Consider the following 19,443-nt stretch of genomic DNA (forward strand, 5'->3'; position numbering starts at 1 on the left):
AAGATTCACATTACACTTAGCCAGTTAAGCAGGGATCATTCAGGAATTTGGCAGACTCATATGAAGTAAGTCTACTCCATGGAATGTTTCAGTTCCATCAAACCAGTTTTCTAACTTCATGGGGACTTTATGGTGAAAGCAGAATGTATATTTACTTGGGGACCATTCTTATGATACATACTGTAAAATAAATGGATTGTTTCAGAATATTGCTGATAAAAATTAGCAAAAGACCAGCCATGTACTGGACTGATGAACTGTTTGGACGAGTGTCATTACTAAAATTATACAGAAATGTGTATAACGTCTTGTTTACGCAACTTAAATGACTTAACTGAACTTAAATTAACTTAACTTAAATGAAGCACACCGACAACAACGTTACGTCTCAAAACAGTTGCCTGGAATGTAGAACTTTACTTGAAATACTATTTTTGGCCTCATTACGACGTTACTAATTTATCTTTATTTAAAATTATCTTTATTTGTCGTATTTAATACGACAACGACTCTTTAAAAACAAGTGTTTGCCATTTTTTTCAGTTTCTTATTTACAAATTGAGATAACCTTACGTTAATTTAATTTAGTTTGTTTCCATTAATGAAGTTCTTTCTTCAATTAGAGTGTAGTTTCAAATGATCTTACATTTAAAGTCTTTAACATTACAAAGATTTTATTTATATTGAAAAAACTAGAAATTCAACAAGTGAGTTCAGGAACGACTTTGGGACGAAACATCCAAAAGATTAAATAAAATAACATAATCAGCGTAAAAGTTATAAACATCTAAATTACACATGTAAATCCCCGTTAGATGTTCAAATTTGACTTTTTGAGAAAAAATAAAAAGAGCTTTGTGCTGGTAACCAGAATAACCTGTGTGAATACCGTATATGATATTTATCACATTGAAGTTGTGTCCAGTCTATTCGCGCCACCTAGCGTTGGCACACCTCAAACTACAGAAAGAACACTAATTGCTTCCATTATGTAAATGTTTTATGATTCTTAATGATCATCATCAGGATAATACCACCATATTGTTGGAGCTGGTTTGTCCTTGCAGATACATCCTTATCTTTCAGCTCAAACGAATTTTTGTAATTTGACGTTCAGAGCAATGACAGAATGTTAGTTGTGGTGACAATGAATTCTTCACTTAGTCAGTTACTTGTAAAATAATGCATTTGAAGACTATTATTACCAATTATTCAAAATTAACAAGGATACTTTTAGAGGCAACCGGGAAACTTTACTACATACGCTCCATACGTACACAGTCACCAGTTTCCAAGGGAACTAAATTTCCTGTCGCGATATGTTACCGTTAACGAGACTTGTCATTTTGCAAGATGGCGACTTCCATAGAGGGATTGTTGTCAGAGCTTTCGGGGCTAGATGAGCCTCTTGAAGAATTAAGAAACTTAAAAACGGCTGTATTAGCAATACCTTTAAACATACTAGGGGAGACCGTGAATGGCTTACGATTAGAAGTTATTTTTTCACTCCTCAACACTAATGACAGGTTTGTAAGACCTACTGTATGTTTTGAGATTGCTGAGTCAAGACAATATGTGAGGTAGAATTCACCAAAGAGTGCAACACACAGAAAGATAATAAATATGTGAGTTTTACAGAAAGTAATTTTATGCGCTTGGAGGCAGACTAACACGTTTAAGAAAAGACCATTTATTCCATATACATAGCTTTCAAAACGAGTTTCTTTTTTTTCTTAAAAATAAATGCTAATATAATTGCGCCTTTTTCTGTGTGTATTTTAATAAAATGTATCATTTTATTTATGTGCATGTTAGACTATTTTCGTCACTAGCATACCAATAATTTACTTTAACTTAGAATTGTGCTGCGGATTAATACCGTTATTTAGCGTGACTTTATATTGTGCGTTTTGATAAACGTGCTTTAAAAATTCCCTTAATGAATAGTCATACAGTACTGACTAATAAGGGAAAACGATTCCGTCTTTGAAAGTAGACTCACTGAATGTAGTCAGTGTACAGGCAGTTCTAGAACTAATGCGGAAATGCTTCTTGAACATTACGTTTTGAGATTTGGACAACGCTTGTGCACTTTGTTTCGCCAGTTTGTCCTTGAAAATCAGAAAACGCGTGATCAGACATTTGTCTTGTATAATCTAGAAACGTCCTCATTCAGGATGTTTGGGTGCTCCTCTCGGTTCGTGCTTTTGTTATGCGATACTGACGAGTTTTCTCCTTGTGCAGAGAACAGATTGAGCTTTGTGGGGCCATCCTCAGCCGGATCCTGCAGGCCCTAGACCCCGTTATCCTGGCTCAGAACTTAAAAACCGAACTTCAGAGCGGGTTAAATCACCCAGATGACCTGGTTAAAATACTGGCAATGACACAAGTAGGTATCATTCAGCTAACATTGACAAAAAAACAACTAGAAAGTGTCCTACTAAGGCGTTTTCTAGCCTTTTAAATTTCTTTTCAAAACAGTTAGCTGTTCCACATTGCTTTGGGAGGATTTCTATTCTGCATCCACTTTTTTGTCCTTTCTTCCATGGGCATTGCAACTGCTCAGGCAGAGAACTAGATTTCTCCCAGCTTGATTTTGTGTCAGCATATCACTTTTTCACACTTTGCCATGAGATCCAGGCATGTCTGTTCCTAAACCAAAGTGTTTCTCTGAGCCGCTTCCTATTCCTTTTCTTGGGTGAGTTTCCTGAAAGCATCGTAGCGCTAAGAACATCCTAAACCTGGTCTTAAGATCGATCGTTAATTTCCCAAGATCCAGTTAAATCCTTCGTAATCTACGTGCTCCCCAACCCACTCGTTTATCACCTCTTGCGCCAACCTTACAGACCAAGATCGCCCGACAGAGCACATTAAATTCGCTTCATGAAAATTCTCTGGAAATTTAGAATACTTGGATTTTATATTAACGATTTTGAAATTTTGTTGTACTATGTAAGAGGAAATTTGGCAAAAGAACATTTATTTATACAGTAATTAATTTATTAATCATTTGGGGTACATTTCATATCCATAACTCAAATGGTCCAATAATACTCCCTCTTTTAGTACTTTTGAGTTGAAATGCTATTTAAATTCTATAAAGAACATGAAAAATGCTAAAGCAAGGAAAACACTTGATATATGTAAAAATATAACTTGCTTACATAAATATTTACCTCATTACCACTGGCAGTTAATTGTTTTTTTGCTCTGTTTATGTTTTCTTTCTTTTATCTGTATTTTCTCCTCTATTTGTATTTGTAAATGTGTTATTTTGTAACGAATGTGCCCCTGCGCATAACAGGGAGTTTGGCCACCCTGTCCAACGGAGGTCTCCTTTAGCTCAGCCGGAAAGTTCTCTGTGGCGTGTCACCGGAGACCCGGGTTCGATCCCATGTGGTGGCGGGACGAACTGGGGTGGGAGCGGTGAGGGCACATGCCCAATCCGATACAATACATCTAAATGCTAAGATTTATACTTGTCTAGATGATATGATTTTCATGATGAAATGCAATAATGCATTATTTAAATTAAATAATTGGACCTAATATTTATTTATATTTAAAGTTCGATTACCGTTTTATGTTCTGTCGTGATTGTTGACGGTAATGCTTAGACCTACTTGTTTTTAATTTTGATTATAGGTCCTGTATTTGTTGAGTGACACATGCCAAGCTTAGTAGTTAATTTTTCCAGATGTCATGTTAATAAGACCAATTAAAATGTAATAATAATAATAATAATAATAATAATTGCTTACACTTATATAGCGCTTTTCTGGACACTCCACTCAAAGCGCTTTACAGGCAATGGGGACTCACCTCCACCACCACCAATGTGCAGCATCCACCTGGATGATGCGACGGCAGCCATAGTGCGCCAGAACGCTCACCACACATTAGCTATCAGTGGGGAGGAGAGCAGAGTAATGTAGCCAATTCATAGAGGGGGATTATTAGGAGGCCATGATTAGTAAGGGCCAATTGGAAATTTGGCCAGGACACCGGGGTTACACCCCTACTCTTTTCGAGAAGCGCCCTGGGATTTTTTAATGACCACAGAGAGTCAGGACCTCGGTTTTACGTCTCATCCGAAGGACGGCGCCTGTTTACAGTATAGTGTCCCCGTCACTATACTGGGGCATTAGGACCCACATGGACCGCAGGGTGAGCGCCCCTCGCTGGCCCCACTAACACCTCTTCCAGCAGCAACCTTAGTTTTTCCCAGGAGGTCTCCCATCCAGGTACTGACCAGGCTCACACCTGCTTAGCTTCAAAATGTAGTTCCAATACACCCAATAACTATAAATAACAGCAGTATTTTCTCATGAAACACGGTGATTCAATAGCAACACGCCAAAACCACCACGCATACACCATCCACGCAGTCGATCTTGATTTTTTTTTGTCAGTCCTTTATTTTCTTTATTTTCTTTTGTCTTAGAGACATTTTGGGGAACACTCGAAAAAGTAGCACGTACATTACGTACGTACATCGTAAAGTTGCTCGCTAATCTCTAAGATTCATCGTTTTTTGGGAAACTCACCCCAGCTTGAGACAAAAATAGTCACACAGTAACTTCTTATAGTAATTGAAGAGGGAGTTGTGTTCTGCTCATTGTTATTAATGTTTCTTTATATGCTTCTGCTTTTCCTAAGATTGGAAGAATTGTTGAACATCCAGAGGCTGTAACTGAAATTCTCAATAGCCAAGAGCTTGTCAAACAGATCATTAATTGTATTGGAGGAGAAAAAATATCTGTTGCTAAAGAGGTAAGGCCCTGCTTTTTCTAGCTTAATCCTCTTTGGTTGTGATACAGCAAGGTACCTTTTGTCATGAATATTGAAATTACTAATTTGGATTTATTCACATGTGTCACAGATGTTTTTTTGGTGTTTCAGGAAAGATATTTTTGTTGAAGCATGTTCAATTGGTGCTGTCAGTTTAGTTAAGTTTTTTTCTTGCTTGTTCAGGCTATAAAAGCACTTTCCAAAATGGCTCAGACAAAGGCAGGACTGGATGCTTTATTTATGGGCAACTTGCTGAAATACTTAAAAGATGTGATGGCCACAAGTGATGTGGTGCGATACAGAGTTTATGAGGTATGATTTTTTCATTATTTGTTACGGGGAGTAAAAGAAAACCAAAAATACTGGGAAAGGGATGCTTTAGTAAGCCAAAATGAAAATATTATGAATTTGGTAATGCTTGTTTTTTTTATTTTATTTTGCCTAATGCAACATTTTTCAACCAAAAGAGAGGCTGAAACTTTGCTTTTGTTTTGCCTTTTTTAAGTTCTGAAAAGCAAAGACATGAAAAGCAAATACATTTTCCAGTTTGTTTATTTTTGGCTTGGTTTTTCCTTATTTTGTAGCTTGTGGTTGAAATATCATCCGTCTCCCCGGTCTCTCTGGGCTACTGTGCAAACAGTAGCTTAATTTCCCAGCTGATAGGAGAATTAACAGGCGATGACATTCTGGTCAGGTGAGTTAAGAAACAGAAGATGAAGAGTGACATTATTAACCACATCTACACAAGCAGAGCTTTCTTTTTTAAAGGGGAAACCGTTTTCCATTATTGACCTTATGCTTTGTAATTATATAAGCGTTTAATCCAAAAAACATCTGCAAAAGTCTGCAGTTCAAGTAGTACGTAGCAAATGTGAAAGCCACTAACATTTAACTTTATTACTGAGATCCTACGTTAGATGTTAAATGTTCTCTTTAAATTATATGTAATCACTTAAATCACGGGTTTTTCATTTTTAAGGCTGGAGAACCCATTCATCTGTTCAGTCATTATCAGAAAGCCACTTCAAGCAGTTCTTGGCCTATCCCAGAAGTACTGTATATGGTACAAGGTGGGACCATATTGTGAGTTCACTCATGGCATGTGCACACCCACAGGGAAAATTTAGAGAAACAATTGAGCCAGCATGTCTTGAAGGTGGGAGAAGATCAGAACACCCAGAGAAAACCTATGTGAATGTTGAGCATGTAAACTGTGTAAAGAAAGTGCCCTTCTTCTAGACCCAAATAATACATTTTAAATACTTCCAAAGTTATTGCTCCATAGAGTATATTCTAATTTTATGCTTTTATGCTTGGCAGGATTGGCTGCAGGATGCTGCAGGCCTTAGAAGGAACAAGTGGCTTTATGATAGGAGATGATATCCAAAATGCTACAGTAGGTTAGTCCATTTGTGTGAATATTATTTTCTTTTTTAGAGCTACAGCAATTGAGATGGTAACAACACTAGCCCAGAGTCAGCATGGAAGACAGTACCTTGCACAGCAAGGAATTGTGGATAAAATCTCAAACATGATCACTGGAGCAGAATCAGACCCTTTCTCCGGGTTCTACTTACCAGGTAAAGATTCTGTTGTCACCTTAATACTTCTCATGGAGTTAATAACACAGTAAATCCTCATCATACACTCATATCCAGTTGTGAGTATTTGAAAACAGTTGTTGCTGACTTTCTTCTCTTTGCTAACAGTGATGGTATCTCACCACATTTCATTTTTTAAGCACTTACTGCTACGGGGGGTTGTGGTGGTAACAGGCTGAGGAAGGCCGACCAGACTTCCATTTCCCCAGCAACAGTCTCCAGTTCCTCTAACTAAGAGGGATAAGCCTTGATCTCTTCCCAGTGGGCCATGCCTGGTACACTTCCAATAGGAGGTGCCCAGGAGACATCCTCACCAGATGCCCAACCCACCTTAACTGGCTCCTCTTGATCCAGATGAGAAGCGACTCTACTCCAGGGTTCTCCCTGATTGCCTAGCTCCGCTCCTCACCCTGTCATGGAGGAGAGCAAGCCCAGCAGCAATACAGAGAAACCTAATTTCCTCTACTTGTATCCACAATCCTGGGTGACAAGAAAAGTGATAGTATCTCTCCAAAAGTTACAGCACCATCTTCTCAATGAAGATTTGTTCTGTCGCTTTTGTGTTTGCACTAGGTCTGGTGAAGTTTTTTGGAAACTTGGCAATCATGGACAGTCCCCAGCAAATCTGTGAGTGCTACCCTGCCTTTCTAAAAAAAGTATTTGAAATGGCAGTGGGACAGGACCCTACAATGATTGGGGTGGCACTGGACACCCTTGGAATCCTGGGCTCAAATATAGAAGGAAAACAAGTTCTACAAAAAACAGGTAAAGAGCAATGCTGTTGGTATTGAAAACATTCCCAAAGGTGGAGATAACAATGATCTTTTTATATATGTAAATGATGACATCTGTACTGTACGTCCCAAAGTATTTCATGAATCCGTAAATATGACATTGATCAGTTTTTTATAACACTCCTATAGTAGAATTTAGGTGATTCTAAAGTACCAAAATTAGTTAAAACCCATTGTACGATCCACGTAATTAAGGTGTTTTCGTAAGTCTGTTTAGAAAACTGTAAAGCCTTTTCAACATTTTTCCAGAAAATTGTGCATACAAGACAATGATTGATAATATCCAACTGGCATTTAAATTGATTATATTCAAATATCATTTGAATACTACTGGCATTTCCCCATAATGCATTTGTTCTTAGAACAAACATTTGATTAATAACATTAAAGAATATAGAAAGATTCTTTTTCAGACTGTGCTCTTGTAGAGTGATATTAACAGTTCAGTATAATTTTAACTGTTCATTCTTCATTTTATTTTACAGGTGAAAAATTTCAGGATGTTTTGAAAAGAATGAGTAATGTGGCAAGAAATGCAACGACAGAGCTGCGTGTTCGCAGTTTGGAGGCAATAGCTTTACTCATCACATTACCGGTAAAACTTTTTGGTGCATTTTACATCGAAGGGTTTAGGGTGAAATTTAAGTGCTTAGAATAGTTAGTGCATGTTTTCAGTTTTGTGTGAATATTTTATAATTAAATAAAAGTTGCTTTGTCTGGAATAAAAACCACATAGATTATGGGCAGTCAAAAAGGAAGAGCCCTCTAACAAAACTAATCCATTAATCTATAGATTAATATTTACAGCATCTATAAAACTGTCACACCATTGACTAAATACAAACAGCCTCTGACACGCAACAAAGGAAGATATGGAACATTTACACACCCCTGCTAATGAGCAGGTGATCCCTGCTAATTTGTTCTCTTTCGTTGTACACATACTGCTAACTGAATGTTATCAGATGCAGCCAGTGAAATCTTGGGTAAATCCTAGCTACCAATGTGATACTGTATGTGATCATGTAAATGTTTTTGTTTTTTCCAGGCAGAAAAGCAGACAGAGGATCTTCTAGGACTGACAGAATCCTGGTTCAATTCCCTCTCCAGCCAGCCCATGGAAATGCTCAAGAGCATCAGTACTCAGCCATTCCCAGAACTCCATTGCAGTGCCTTGAAGATCTTCACTGTGAGTATACACTGTCCTTCCTTCAAGCCCTTTAAAATAGTTTTTTCTTTCTTTCAATTTACTACACTTGGGTACACTTGTACCCTTATAAAACATTTCCATGAGAAATTGAATCGGAGACCTATGACTTCATTAGTGTAATAGATAAAGATGGTTGTGAAATCATATGGTGCAAATTATTCTCCAAGCACTGTTAAGTAATTCATATCCAACTCCCTCCATGATGTAAGACCACAAGAGGCTGAAAGCTTATTTGGATTATGTTTTTAGGACTTGATTGCTTTGTTTCTAGGCTCTAAACTGAATATTGAAAATAATATCGATACTTGACTTGACGTGGTTGTTTAAATTTATGTTAACTAAATCTGCCTAAATCGCTGTTTTTTAACAACAGTTCTGTTTTTTTTCATTAAAGGGGATGGCTTCCCAGCCATGGGGTCAGAAGAAGATGATTGACACTCCAGGTTTTGTGGAGTTTATTGTAGACCGTTCTACTGGTCCCGATAAAGAGTCAAAAGATGCCAAATACGAGCTTGTGAAAGCACTTGTAGATTCAAAAACTACAGCGGAAATCTTTGGAAACCAACATTATCTGCGTCTCCGGACTTACATGCGTGAAGGACCGTATTATGTGACAGCAGTCTCATCTGTAACAGTGGAAGGTGCAGAATAAATGTCAGAGAACCAAAAACAGTAGGGAGACCCTCTCATTTCACTGACTTGTGAATGAGAAAATGAGAAAGTTACAAGAAATAAAAGAGGATTTCATTTGCTTTGCTTTATTCTTAAAACTTAAGGATTGTTAAATTCAATATTTTTTATGTGATCTTTTATATGTGAAGAATGGACAAAGTGGGAGGAAATATTGTTGAGTTTGTATCACATTTTGGTAAAACAACATTTTTTAGTATGGCTGCAGTAAAATATGTTGCCTACATTTGTGATGGACTGGACGAATGTTGACTGATGGAAAGTTACTAGACTAGTGAAGAGCTGTATTGTAAGTCGTACAGTGCAAATGATATGGTTGGCAATGAAAAGTAAAACATTTTGTAGAACCTAATTTGATTTGACTTTGGTATTGTTATTTAATTGATAAAGTTGATCTACAAGCTCTGAAACAAAGCAACTTTATAAAGCATTATAAAAACTTTGGTTTGAGTTGCTCATTAATTTTTGTTAAGAGTTCATCACCAATGACGTTATTTTCCAAGCTCAAGTGTTCCAGAGAGCATCCACGTCTGCTGATTAAAGCTTCAAGAATGTCATGCGCACCCCGTTCCCCAATTCCATTACTGTCTAAATCAACCTTACAAAGGCTCTGATTAGATTTTAACATCTCCGCAAATAGCTTTGCTCCTTCATCACCCAAGCAGTTTTCATCCAGGATTATGTGGCTGACTGAATTGTTGGTCTTCAAGCTGTTAAAGACCTCTTCCCATCCTTCTGTATCTGCACCATTGCTTTGGGCTAGACCCAAATACTGTAGGAATGAATGCCGAGTTAGAAAAGAGGCCACAGCCCTTAGCCCTTTACTGGTGGTCTTATTCCCACCAATGTCCAATTCCAATAAGGCGAAGTTCTTCCTCTCTCCCGAGTGCTGGAGTTTAAGTAGCTCATCTTCTCTGTCCGTCTGGAGTTCTGTGAGACCTGTCAGTAGTTTGCAGACACCATCATCTCCAAGCTGATTTCCAAATAACCTGTTGAAAGAAGAATTATAACCCAGTTATCCTATTGTTCCAGCAAAAACCTCAATTCTAACTGTTTGGTTTAGGGGTGACATGGCCCAAAAAAATCTGAACTACAGGTATGGGTAGTTATTTTTATCATGTATATGAGGGACTTTATCAAACCATTTTAAATAGACAAAACAAGGGCTTGATTTTTTTAAAAATAGTTGCTTTTTTGGTTTTGCCTCTTGGAATCATAGTAAATGTATCAGTTTCATGTTTGTGCTCTGTGTGTATGACTATTGAGCAAGTCTAGAATATCCCATAATGTGGAAGAGGAATAACAAAGCTTTGTCATGATAGTGTCAGGTTCATTTAACTAATGTGTGAGGAAGAATTTTAGCATTTACCTTTTTTAAGTGTATAAGATAGTGACTAGTTGGCTTTAAAAAATGCTTTTTACCCAGCAACAGTATGAAAGAACAATTGCAAGCATATTATTTGACATTTTGATATTAATGGTACAACTGCAGGATGTCTAGCTCATTTCACACCTTTTATTTATATACTTCCTTTTGTCTGTATGCAAGGTAGAACTGCTTCTTAAGAAGAATGTGGTCAATTACAAAGAAATGTTTGTAGAGAGAAAAAAAAACAACTCCTAATATGGAAACTTAGAAAGAGCTTCCTGTGTGAATTTGCTGTATAAAACTCATTGCATTTATCATCTCGGTGGAGAGGTTACTCACAGATCTGTATGAGAGGTTGCTCTCAGATCTGCATGATTATATCCTCCCCATGCGCATGTATAAAGGGACTCTGCTTGACCACACCTAACCTGAGTGAAGACTTTTCTTCGACATGTGTAATCACTTTCAATCACTTGTCATCTAGTACTGTATGTCATAGCACTCTATGCTTTGAGCCCATCTTAATACTTACAGTAGTTAAAAATATCATTCTACAACTTAACTGTTATACTGTACATAGAATAATTTAGCACACAGTAGAGAATGATCAGCAATCTTATCTGGAAGCTATATTTTCTTATCTAAGAGAGAGCAATGCAAATCAGGAAGTGGACATTGCAACATTCATTAACATATTTTAATCAGATTTATGTACATCTGTTATTAGACTTACAAAAGGCCTTTAACTTTTGGCTTGACTTTGAGCAGGTCTAACAGAAGTTGGGCTCCTGGAGGTCCAATACTGTTCAGATTCAGGTTTATCATCTCCACTTCAGATGGGCTGTTCATCATTGCTGTTATGAGGCGTCCAAGTAAGTCATCAGTCAGTCCTGTGTTTCTCAGAACCAGCTGTTCAACTAAATCACTGGCCTCCAAAACCGTGACCATGTCATCCACCTGCAGCAGAGAACAAACTTCTAGCTCCTGCAATTCTGCCACCTTTGTATATACCAAAGTTTCAGAAATCGATGGTGGCAAAGCATTCTTACTCGCTATTCATTAAGATTTTTTTCACACATGTAAGCCATGGGTTTTAATCAAATGTAGGTTCTTTGTCCTGCAAACTGAGGGCCCTTCCCTCAAGTGCTTCTCTTATGGTTTCCTTCTACTCAGACTAGTTGTAACTAGCTTGGCATCTTGTGTGCTGAGTTTTATTTTCCTCAAAATCTTTTCCAACACAGTGCTGCTCATTCATATTATAAGAAATCTCACTCACCATTTGATGTCTTACTTTTATAAATGTCATAAAGGCAATCATCACATTAGTCTTTGATCTCCTGGTGTAGTTGAAGATGAACTGAAGCAGTGGAATGTATAACTCATAACGGTAATGGATCTGGCACTGACTGTTGGATTTACAGGGGCTTTGAAAGGCTACATACTTGGCACTGACTGATCAGTAACCTAAATACTCTCTTGTCAGCTAGCCTGACAGTGTGGAATTTGTCGTTCTCCTCTAACAACTGCTTGTGTGACAAGGCTGTACGCCCGAGCTCATTTATCAGCCCTGGATTCTTGGCAGGTAATGATAGGCCAGATGGATTTGTGTACAATTTTGGAAGAGTTAATCAGAACCTGTTATTTTTCCATGTCATTTTTACTATTTGGCTCGTGGCCTGCAGTATTTGAAGGTCACCGCAGAACCAAACATCTGTATTTTCTAGAGATGAGAAAGCCTCTTTTGAAATGAATTGAATTTGGATATGTTGGTCAGATTTGCCATAATACGTACAGTTACGCTTTCTATGACTTTTATTTCACTACTATTTCTTCCTTCTTTACTCGACTGGGTCTGGAACTAGTTTACTCAAGTAAACTAGTAAAGTAAAAGTAAAGTAGTAAACTGAAGAAGAATAATTCTAGTTGTAGAGAGCTTCACATGTACAGTATGAACCCACTTCATCTATCTCTGATCCATAATGTGCTACAGTATGTCTATGCCAATTCTCTGGCAGCATCAGCCCCACTGCTCAGCAGATTGGGTGGAGAAGTGAGAAATTAAGTCACCAGTTCAATTCACCAATCGTATTGAGAGGGAGCTTCAGGGAGTCCAGATTGTGTAAACCCATAGTGCAATGTACAGTAGCATGGACACTGGCTGTAATGTCCTTGCTCTGAGTTCTGAGTACCATGAGATCTTTAATGACCAAGCAGTCAGGATCTTAGTTTACACTACTTCCCGTCCACTAGGGTATAGATTTTTGAAATTCTGGTCCAATGGGAAAAGTGCCACCTACACGTTCCACCAACACCACTTACAGCATCATCCTGGTTTACCTTCATTTTTCTCCCATGGCAGTACTAAAAAAGCCCAGCCATACTCAACTGCTGATATCTGACATACATTATGCATCTGTAGCTGATGACACATACAAGGTGTCTGACACAATACTACTGTCAGAAGAAGCAGCTGTCAGGTTGACATTACCTGTTTCCTTAGATACTGAGCTTTGTCCTGCATCTCATGGCTCACTTGCAGTATGATAAGTTCCTTGTCATCAATATGTAGAGGTAATGTACCATCAGGCTGGTTTTCTACAGATGGGTGATTCTTCGAATTCTGAGGGCCAGTAAGCTTGTTTTCACCTTCTCCATTAGAGCGATGCTCATCCTGAGGTTGCAAATAACTCTTGACTTCTGTGTCTCCTTCCTTCAAAGCAAAACCCTCATAAGGTCTTTCATTTCTTTCCAGCATGGCAGAATGATTGTGTCTATATACAGATGGCAAAAGCAATTCACCTTTGAAAAGGAGGGTGGGGGGAATAAAATAGTTTTGTTAATCATTTAGTCTGGGACATTGGTTTATAATAACCACCAATAATGATTATCTGAATTGTTTTGCAGATATGCACATTCTAACAGAATGCAGAGTTGAGAGACAAACCAAGTGTCAACTAAATATGCAAGCTTGAGATCACAGAGTTTATTTGCTGAATGAATTTCAAATATATATATATATATTTGTAGGTGGCACAGTGGACCAATGGTTAGCATTGCTGCCTTAAAGACCTGGAGCCCAAGCTCCATTCTGAACCTGGGGTGCTACAGTGTCTGTGTGGAAGTGGTATGTTCTCCTTGTGTTCAAGAGGATTTCGACAGGATCCACTGGTTTCCTCCCAGTTCAAAAACATGCTGGAAGGTTAATTGACTTTTGGGAAAATTTGCCCGTGTGTAAGGTGTGTCTCTGTTTGTATCTGGGCGTGCCCTACAACAACTTTCCGTTGTTGGACTAGGATCCAGCTCTTCTCAAATGTATAATGGAAAAGGTACAGTCCCCCCAAAAAAACAAGTGTTTTTTAAAGCCTTATGGGATTCAACCCTTCAAGCTGGCTGCCAGCTCTGGTGCACGATAATTACTCACTTAAAAACAGTTGTTGGTTTAATAGTTTGAAAGTATTTGTGTTTTGCAATAAATAATCATTGTTGCAGAAGACATATTTATGAGCTTTCCGGCAGCACTGCCCTCTGGCTGCATCACGTCTGACATTAACTTCATGAACATCTGCCTTGAAACAATGAATGAAGCCGCCTTTTGAGATGTGCAGGAAACAAAAGTGCCATTTTTAGCATTTCTACAGATGGGTGATTCTTTGAATTCTGAGGGCCAGTAAGCTTGTTTTCACCTTCTCCATTAGAGCGATGCTCATCCTGAGGTTGCAAATAACTCTTGACTTCTGTGTCTCCTTCCTTCAAAGCAAAACCCTCATAAGGTCTTTCATTTCTTTCCAGCATGGCAGAATGATTGTGTCTATATACAGATGGCAAAAGCAATTCACCTTTGAAAAGGAGGGTGGGGGGAATAAAATAGTTTTGTTAATCATTTAGTCTGGGACATTGGTTTATAATAACCACCAATAATGATTATCTGAATTGTTTTGCAGATATGCACATTCTAACAGAATGCAGAGTTGAGAGACAAACCAAGTGTCAACTAAATATGCAAGCTTGAGATCACAGAGTTTATTTGCTGAATGAATAGATGTCCTACCATTTGCATGCTGGCCAAGTGGTCTACTCTCCTGCCTCTTGATCCTCTGCATGGTGTAATAGCTTGTACTGTATTCGCTTGTGTCACTGGAGTCACTGAGCTCCACATCTGAGGGACAATTCTCAGTGAAAAACACAGAGGACAGTTTCTCTTGCAATCTTTGTCTCTTTTCCACTGAATTGAAGAAAGTTATGACATTAAAGATGAAGTTAGGATGAGAACATTAAGGATTTTGGAGTGCTTTGTCCAACACTCTTTAATTAAGGACTAGTCTCATATTTACACTTGCTATTTTAATATCTCAGAAGGCTATTAAGATAATGAAGTTTATAGCAGAAATTTGAGAGGAGGGTTAGATGCTATTCTTGCACAGTTCCTCTTGTCTACTTATTGTATGTAAATCATGTACCCAGCGATTCAGTCAAGATATTAGTCTCAACTGACTTCTAATCCAAAAGTCAATTTTTAAAGCTACCCTTTGATAATTTTTTGGTCTTTCAGGCATATTGGGCATTCCACAAACCTGCACGTAACATCTCTATTTCCAAAACGATAATTACATTTTAGGTGGCCTTCCCATCAACAACACTGGCTCTTCTGATTTTTGAACTCGAGAAACACCCTCAGTCATCAAGATCAATGGGCGCAATACCTGAGATTACTTTCCTTTGTCTGAATTAGAATGTGTGTACATTTTTAGACAGGGGTTCTGTCCAGAAACACTTTTTTCAAAATTTCATTGCTTACCATCTTTGTTGAGCAAGTTCTGCTGGTCTGGGATGTTTTCAGGTTTAGAGCTGATTCCAATTTGCTCATAATGGAGTGTGTTTCTGTTTAACTGCCCCCTTAGTTCAGTCTCCTTTGCACTTTCTTGTTGACAGTGGAATAACCCATCCCGTAGTGAGTATTTAACAGACATATTTCCAGCTTTTTCATCTTTCAATGGTTAGAGTACAAAAAGCAGTGTTAGATGCCATACTTTCTGTCAGTACTGTAGATTTAAAAGTCAGCAATCAATTTAAAAATTGATTCTATGAGAAGGACATTATTTTAAACTGGCCAATATAAAGGTTAGCATCCTGCCAGGTTAGCTTCTTTCTAATCTCTGAGGCCTTATCAAGCAGAATTCATGAGATCTTTAACGACTAAACAGTCAGGATCTATTTGAAAGATAGGTAAAGCAACAAGGAGATTTGTTTTAATCTGCTATATATTATCTTAAAGGTATTTTATCTGACAGTGTAGAATGCAATTCATTTTGCATTTGTATTATTGTGAAAATACAGATAAAGGAAAAGCTAACAAATGTAATACTGCCCAGAAGTGGGAGGGCTTTATTTTATTTTTTTTGTAAAAAATCAGAATGTTACTTACTGTTGAGTTTTATTCCATTTTCGACCTCATCTTTTTTCTTCTTAAGTTTTAAACTCTTTGGTTTTTTTAATTTTGTCTTTTGCATGGCCGTGGCAGGAATTAAACTATTGGTTTCTTCCTGTGTGTTACTAGGCTGTGAGGACACAGTCTCTGCCATCTCTAGACTTGTTCTTTCTTCAGTGCAGGCCTCCTCACCTGCAGGGGCACTAATGTCTTCTGAACGTTTCTTCTGAACGTCTTCCCTCTGCCTGCGGCAGTCACCTGTTTCTGTAGCGCAATGCCAGTCTTCGTCTGTTGACCCACTGACTGCCTCTTGATAATGTCTTCTGCTGGCCTGCAATGACCTTCTGCTCTTTTTGCCACTTCTCTTTACTGGGATGAACAGAGGGGAGGAGACACATGATTCTTTTTCAGCTGTGGAGAAAACCAATACGAAAACCATTGTTTGGGCACTGCTGCTACTGAATTGAATTTTGGTTCTACTGCTGTGAAACGAAACAAAATTGAGACGTTCATTTACTTAGACCAATGCCAAAAATATTTAATTAAGCAGATGTTGCCGACTTGTCTCACAAAGCTCAAATGACTAATGCAGGCATTGTGATTAATCAGGAAAAAATGACATATTTAATCATTAATCAGGACAAAATACAAATTACTCGTTCTTCCTCCACTCTCATCTGTTGTGTCTTTGCCTAGTGAAGCTTCTGTTTTAATTAGTCTCTTTGACTTTTACTAATGGACCACTTCAGAAACATTTTCCTAGCATTGCAATTTTTAATTTAGTTTGCACTGAACTGCTACAGTATTCAGGCCCTTATGATCATAATTAAGATCTTGAAAATTTCTGCGCCAGCTGATCTTTAAAAGCCCAGTTTGCAGTTTTTCTTCCATTGCATTGGTAAGTACTCACCGCTTTCCAAATTCTCCTCAGATGGAGCACTGCAGAAATTGCTGTCCTCTTCATTTCCTTGAGCTTTCCAAGTGTTCTTTTTCCAGTTTCGTGTGCTTGCACATCTTTTATAGATAGAAAATATACAATTTTAAGTTTTAACCAAGCATGAAAACTATATCACTTTCTACACTGTCTTAATAGTTGTTTGTGTCTGGGATCTACAACCCTAGTCCTAGAGGGGCATTGTGTTTTTGATTCCAGGTGAGCTCTGACCACGTTCCTGATTTCTGCTCACTGACCATTTGAGGTTACCTCTAATACCTCCTGGACACTGGTCTCCAGGACTAACCATGGACACTACTGGGTAAGAATATTTCTATATAAAAGTCATTACAACATATTCCTTCAATGACCCATTGTGGAATTTGAATTTAGTAACAAATAAAATGAGGTGGAAGTAATGAGGGTATTAAAATATACTGTATAATGGACCTTATTGCATTGTTTCTAAAGCCAAAACCAGAATCACAGTTTGTCAGAATTGTAAGTCTGTATACTCTACATATCATTTGCTTTTATCTAAGCTTTTGCAGTATTTGTGTTAACCAATTAATGTAATCAAAAGAGTAGATTCGTTAAAATATTTGTATTATTAGTGCATATTTGCACTGATAAAAAGCTGTCACCTTTTCTTACCTGTAACATGGCTGTCCTCCCTGGAGATTAATAACTCTGAAGCAGCCATGTTTTCCCTGCTGGAAGCCTATGGAGTACCTGTATTCACAGCAAGAGCTAATCCTTGTAGCCATGATACCATTGACAAAGAAGGTTGCGCTGAAGGGGTAGCCATAATGTCTTTTAGAAACAAACTGGAAGCATTCTGTAAAATCCAAGCAAAAAGAACTCTTAGAAAGTACTCAAATTTGTAGCAGGTTATCACAGAATTGAAATATAAGATTAGCAGAATAACGGATACATCTACTGTATCCCGAGATACTTGGCTGTCCCTTCGCAACCACTAACAGACTCTAAAATGAATGAGTATTTAAATCTTCAAAATATAAAAAGAGCATTTCAAAAAGACTAAGACCTTTTTTATTTATAATGGCTTTTCTTTTTTTCTTCACCTTTCAAAATGGAGCAGTATTTTTTTTCCTCAAATTGCATATGACAATCACATGAGACTCATTCCTCCTTAATAAGTTGTATTTATAAAGGCATAACTCCATAACATGCATCAACAGAATGAAATAGAAGGATAGAAATTATGGGGAGTGAGCTTTTTGACATGTAAGGTAGAGGTAGATTTCAATGTGTGGGTTTTTGGTAAGAAAGAAGAAAGAAGGCACTGTGAGGTTCAGATCATAGGTGAGAGGTGAGGTGAGATGTTACTTGCATACATTCAGTAACATGAGACTACAGAAATTCAAATTCTGGAAAATATTAAGTGCTGTCCCAGAACGTACCTCCTGGAAGTAAGTGGCCTTTAAAAACACAGATATTCTCTCCCCCACAGATCTGCTGGAAGACTTTCATCTCGTCTCTGGATTTGACTGGAAGCCTTTGTCCAAGGTATGTCATTGTTATGGCGACATTGGATTGCCTGGAGAGTTTCACGCCTTTGTGCCCTTCCTGTGATAGCAAATATGAGTGAAAACTCCCAGAGCAGAATGTGATGGATAGAAAACAAGAAGATATTTCTTTTTGAATCCCCCCTTTTTCACCACAAAAATAAATACATGTTTTTATCCATAGCATGTGATTTGCATGTGGTTTTAAAGGCTAGGGCTCTCACAGTGCACAGCTGCATTTTTGTGGTTTTGGCTTCATATATCTACAATCACACTGAGTATAATCTGCCATCTTCACTTACTTTTATCAGTCTGGCAGCCTGATGACTCTTTTGTTGCAACCATGTCTGTGACAAAATGGAGGAGAGTGAACTACAGATCCCTCTGTAGAGGTAGGGGTAAGAATGGCTGAGGTTGTGTTTGCGATCCTGCACACATGACGGTGAAGTCTTCTTGTTAATACCAGGCAGGCGCACTGCTTTGACAGCTCCTCTGTCTCGAAACATATTTTGCAGGGCCACTTTGTCCACCTGGGAATAAAAGACACAGTTAAGCTTAGTCAAACCATATAACATTTTTTACTCTCTTTGGATGTTGTAGAGTGCCACCAGAGATATTCATGACAATAAAAAACACAAGAATTTTCTCTTTTTTTTTAATTGTAATGCAATCTATTTTTTGTCTCCGCCTGCTGCTTTATGTACTGAAGAGTGCATCTGAAAAGTAGTGCAATTTAGAAAGCAACATTCCTAGGTAATTGCAATAGCTTCAGTTAATTTTCTTTTATTTCACAAGGTATTTTCATCACGCATCTGGGGAGGATTAAACCACAGTTCCTATAAAGACCAGACCCATTAAGCCGAAAGAACAACTGTTCTGTGTCATCATGATAATTTGTTCATGAAGTGCCTGAGTAGCAGAAAAAATAAGTGAAAACATCACTGTAATGGAAGGTACTGTACCTGAGAGACAGAATCAATGCCACTGATGTTCTCCAGGAAAAACAAGCCCCTTTCACAGCTACTGTTGGGCAATATACTGTCCATCCCAATGCGCAGACACACAGGCCTCTGATCTCTACCAAAATCCACATAATATGA

The 19,443-nt window shown here is 38.0% G+C and overlaps 2 protein-coding genes across 2 annotated transcripts; one reads left to right on the forward strand and one right to left on the reverse strand.

Annotated features, from left to right (window-relative positions):
* The first annotated feature begins 1,329 nt into the window (after positions 1 to 1,329).
* On the forward strand, positions 1,330 to 9,438 carry psmd5 (proteasome 26S subunit, non-ATPase 5). Its single transcript, XM_088614742.1, has 10 exons — positions 1,330 to 1,526; positions 2,245 to 2,389; positions 4,660 to 4,773; positions 4,975 to 5,103; positions 5,376 to 5,485; positions 6,229 to 6,371; positions 6,966 to 7,157; positions 7,672 to 7,781; positions 8,235 to 8,375; positions 8,791 to 9,438. The coding sequence occupies exons 1-10, from the start codon at positions 1,354 to 1,356 to the stop codon at positions 9,046 to 9,048; spliced, it is 1,515 nt and encodes a 504-aa protein (XP_088470868.1). The 5' UTR covers positions 1,330 to 1,353; the 3' UTR covers positions 9,049 to 9,438.
* Positions 9,139 to 19,389, reverse strand: LOC148643946 (uncharacterized). The gene is made up of 12 exons (XM_088615582.1): positions 19,306 to 19,389; positions 18,785 to 18,873; positions 18,239 to 18,429; positions 17,469 to 17,652; positions 16,791 to 16,894; positions 15,878 to 16,291; positions 15,251 to 15,439; positions 14,504 to 14,677; positions 14,092 to 14,291; positions 12,944 to 13,165; positions 11,189 to 11,412; positions 9,139 to 10,075 (listed from the first exon to the last, which is right to left on the reverse strand). Exons 1-12 carry the CDS (start codon positions 19,387 to 19,389, stop codon positions 9,517 to 9,519), a joined length of 2,634 nt encoding a protein of 877 aa, XP_088471708.1. The 3' UTR covers positions 9,139 to 9,516.
* Between the last annotated feature and the right edge of the window lie 54 nt (positions 19,390 to 19,443).

The sequence above is a fragment of the Lepisosteus platostomus genome, chromosome 21 (genome assembly GCF_059453375.1).
Source record: "Lepisosteus platostomus isolate fLepPlt1 chromosome 21, fLepPlt1.hap1, whole genome shotgun sequence".
NCBI lineage: Eukaryota > Metazoa > Chordata > Actinopteri > Semionotiformes > Lepisosteidae > Lepisosteus > Lepisosteus platostomus.